This window comes from Bubalus bubalis, chromosome 16 (assembly GCF_019923935.1).
Source record: "Bubalus bubalis isolate 160015118507 breed Murrah chromosome 16, NDDB_SH_1, whole genome shotgun sequence".
NCBI lineage: Eukaryota > Metazoa > Chordata > Mammalia > Artiodactyla > Bovidae > Bubalus > Bubalus bubalis.
This window is the reverse complement of record NC_059172.1, coordinates 36,003,714-36,007,616: the sequence shown is the minus strand read 5'-3', so window position 1 is coordinate 36,007,616 and position 3,903 is coordinate 36,003,714. Positions and strand designations below refer to the sequence as shown.

The 3,903-nt window shown below is 40.6% G+C and overlaps 1 protein-coding gene across 1 annotated transcript; it reads left to right on the top strand.

The window, feature by feature from the left end:
* The first annotated feature begins 325 nt into the window (after nucleotides 1-325).
* LOC112579360 (olfactory receptor 51H1-like) lies at nucleotides 326-1,276 on the top strand. The gene has a single exon (XM_025265718.2). It carries the CDS (start codon nucleotides 326-328, stop codon nucleotides 1,274-1,276), a length of 951 nt encoding a protein of 316 aa, XP_025121503.1.
* The last annotated feature ends 2,627 nt before the right edge of the window (nucleotides 1,277-3,903 follow it).

Below are 3,903 nucleotides of genomic sequence, written 5' to 3'. Positions count from 1 at the left end.
ATGTTGCTGCTTCTTTTCTGCCAAATATTCAGTGTTGTTAAAGGAAGATATCAAAATTTTCTTCTGTCTAAACACTAGTTGTTTCATCTTATCTCCCTTTTTAAGATAAGCAAATTAAATTCAAGTGAGTGGAGGTCATCGCATGTGATTGTCTAAGAAGTAAAAAGATGCAAAAACCTCTCAGACACTGATTTAAACATCGTTTTCCCCTCTGTTATTCCACTTCTACATCCATAAAGCCATTTACCTATCTAAAAACCTTTTTTCAATTTAGGACCTGGAATCCAGGTGGGAGAGTCCAGCCTCAAACAGTGGTAAGAACATCATGATGAACACTAGCTCATCACATGTCAACCACCATAGCTTCATTTTGACAGGTATCCCAGGAATGCCAGATAAAAACCCATGGATGGCTTTTCCCCTGGGATTTCTCTACACCATGACTCTCCTGGGAAATGGTACCATCCTAGCCATCATCAAGGTAGATCGGAGTCTCCATGAGCCTATGTACTACTTCCTCTCTATCTTGGCTCTGACTGACGTTGGTCTCTCCATGTCCACCCTGCCCTCCATGCTCAGCATCTTCTGGTTTAATGCCCCTGAGGTTCCCTTTGATGCATGCATCACACAGATGTTCTTCATCCACAGTTTTGGAGAGGTAGAATCAGGAGTATTAGTGTCTATGGCCTTTGACAGACTTGTGGCCATCCGAGACCCACTGCACTATGCTTCCATCCTCACCCATGGCATCATTGGCAAGATTGGAATAGCTGTCATCATCCGGGCAGTCTGTGTGGTCTTCCCTGTGCCCTTTCTTATAAAGCGGCTACCCTTCTGCCATTCCAATGTCTTGTCTCATTCGTACTGTCTCCACCAAGATGCAATGCGGTTAGCCTGTGCAAGCACACGTGTCAACAGCCTCTATGGCCTCATAGTAGTCATCTTCACTTTGGGGTTTGATGCCCTCATCATTCTCTTTTCTTATGTGCTCATCCTGAAGACAGTACTGGATATCGCTTCCAGAGCTGAAAGGCTCAAAGCACTCAACACCTGCCTCTCCCACATCTGTGCTGTGCTCCTTTTTTATGTTCCTCTCATTGGTGTCACCATGATCCACAGGTTTGGGAAACATCTGTCACCAGTAGTACACACATTCATGGCCAATACCTATCTGTTACTGCCTCCTTTACTAAACCCTGTTGTCTATAGTGTGAAAACCAAGCAGATACAGAGGAGGATCATCCAGGTGTTCCAGAGGAGAAAGAACAGGGTCTAGGGTAGTGTAATCAAATGTAATATGGAGAATAAGAAGCATTTTGAGCAGCTATAATGCAGTCAAATTATAAACATCTGGGAAAATTGAAAGTGGGCAAGGCTTGTAGGTGAAAGTCTTTCTTGTTCTGTATATGCTCCATTTTGGAATGCATATTTTTTGATATCTGGTGTCACTTGACAAACCTAATGTAATTAATATAATTGTTATTCTCTGAAACTGGAGATGAGCATCAGTGAAGACATAAATCATCACCTGTTTATCCAGGTAACACTTTTGAGTGTTTATTCATATAATGTTAAGTAATATTGTTCTTTGGTTATTAATTAAATAATTAGATAAGGAAAGATTCAAAATGCTATACAGCACTGCTGAAAGGTCTGAGATATTTTTTCTTAATATGGGGAAAGAAAATTGTTCCATAATCAAACAGCATTTATTTTGTTGTTTCCATGTTTATTGGGTAAAGAGTGCCTATGTTAAAATTAAAACAAACACATGTGTGGTTACTTAACATGTGCCTTTTCATTTAAGGGTTATTACTTCTTTATGGTTCTAGTTTTCAGTCACATATTTAGTAGAATAACAGGTGCTCTGCCTTTACTCTTTAAACCCAGCAGGAGTGAACTCTATTTTGCTGTGTACAAAGGACCCAGCAAAACTTTATCAAGTAAAAGTACTGCCATGCTTTGTATAAGGACAAGCGAACACTTGCAGCACTGGGAAGTTTAAGAAAGCAGGGTACCCATGTGTGGGAATGAGTATGTCAAAGGCAATGTGTCTTTGCACTGAAGCTCATACCTGCTGTATGTATTTTGTTAATCATTACACCATCAAGTTGCTAGAGGGATGACTTATTAAATAGATGTACATTTAACACTAATGAAATGCCAGTCGTGATGCTGGACCCTGCATGTGGGTTCAATCACTCAGTTGTATCCAACTCTTTGTGACCCCGTGAACTGTAGTCCACCGGGCTCCTCGGTCCATGGAATTTTCTAGGCAAGAATACTGGAGTGGATTGCCATTCCCTGCTCCAGGGGAATCTTCCTAATCCAGGGATCAAACCCAAGTCTCCTGAATCTCCTGCGTTGGCAGGCAGATTCTTTACCACTGTTCCACCTGGGAAGTGTTCTGGTCCCTGAAGACACAGAGAAAAATACACCAACTTTCTGCAGTTTCTGGCATATTTCTCTGCAAGGAAATATGTATACAAGTCAAGTAGGTATTACATTACAACATCACATTTAATTTGCTATACTAGTAGTTTTAGTTGCCTTTATATATTCTCTCAGTGAATTCTCCAAACAGTCTTTGAGAATAATGTTATCACATTTTATACATGAGGAAATAAGGTTTAAAGAAGTTAAGTAACTTACTCAAAATCATACAGCTTCTAAGTGGAAGAACTCGATTCAAGTTTAGATCCGTTGATTCTAAAACCTATAAATTGAGACTTGACACATGTCTCAGGGTTTTCTAGACCTACAAGAAAACTTGAGGTAGAGGGAAAGAACCAGTGATCCTAAGATGTGATGTGTGAGAGATGTTAGTAATCAATATTATAGAAATGTTATTTCAGGTCAGTTCAGTTCAGTGGCTCAGTTGTGTCCGACTCTTTGCGACCGCATGGACTGTGGCACGCCAGGCCTCCCTGTCCATCACCAACTCCCAGAGTTTGCTCAAATTCATGTCCATCGAATCAGTGATGCCATCCAGCCATCTCATCCTCTGTCGTCCCCTTCTCCTGCCTTCAATCTTTCCCAGCATCAGGGTCTTTTCCAATGAGTCAGTTCTTCACATCAGGTGACCAAAGTATTGTGAGCTTCAGCTTCAGCATCAGTTCTTCCAATGAATGACTGATTCCCTTTAGGAATGACTGATTTGATCTCCTGACAGTCCAAGGGACTCTCAAGAGTCTTCTCCAACACCTCAGTTCAAAAACATCAATTCTTCGGCACTCAGCTTTCTCTGTAGTCCAACTCTCCCATCCATGTGACTACTGGAAAAACCATAGATTTGACTAGATGGACCTTTGTTGGCAAAGTAATGTCTCTGCTTTTCAATATGCTGTCTAGGTTGGTCATAACTTTCCTTCCAAGGGATAAGCGTCTTTTAATTTCATGGCTGCAGTCACCATCTGCAGTGATTTTGGAGCCCAAAAAAATAAAGAGAGGCTGAATCAGACTAAATTTGCAAGACTGATTTGGAGTTTACATTTTCAATGTTACAAAATTGCTTGAGATTTGTTAGTTTGTGCAGAATGCAAACATCATCCAAGGCCTCACCATGCTGCTGCTAAGTCACTTCAGTCGTGTCCGACTCTGTGTGACCCCATAGACGGCAGCCCACCAGGCTCCCCAGTCCCTGGGATTCTCCAGGCAAGAGTACTGGAGTGGGGTGCCATTGCCTTCCCCAGATAGATGCTATCTAAATGGAAAACATGAATCCCAAACAAAGCACATTATAGTCAATTGGCCTATAAGGAGGAAATAAAAGATCTTTTATTTTCATTTAAATTTATCTCATCTTTAAAAAATGTTTATTTTTCTTAATGTGTTGTCATATACATGTTAGTACAGTGTGCCTATATACAATATTTGAATGAATAAACATAAAATATAAACATA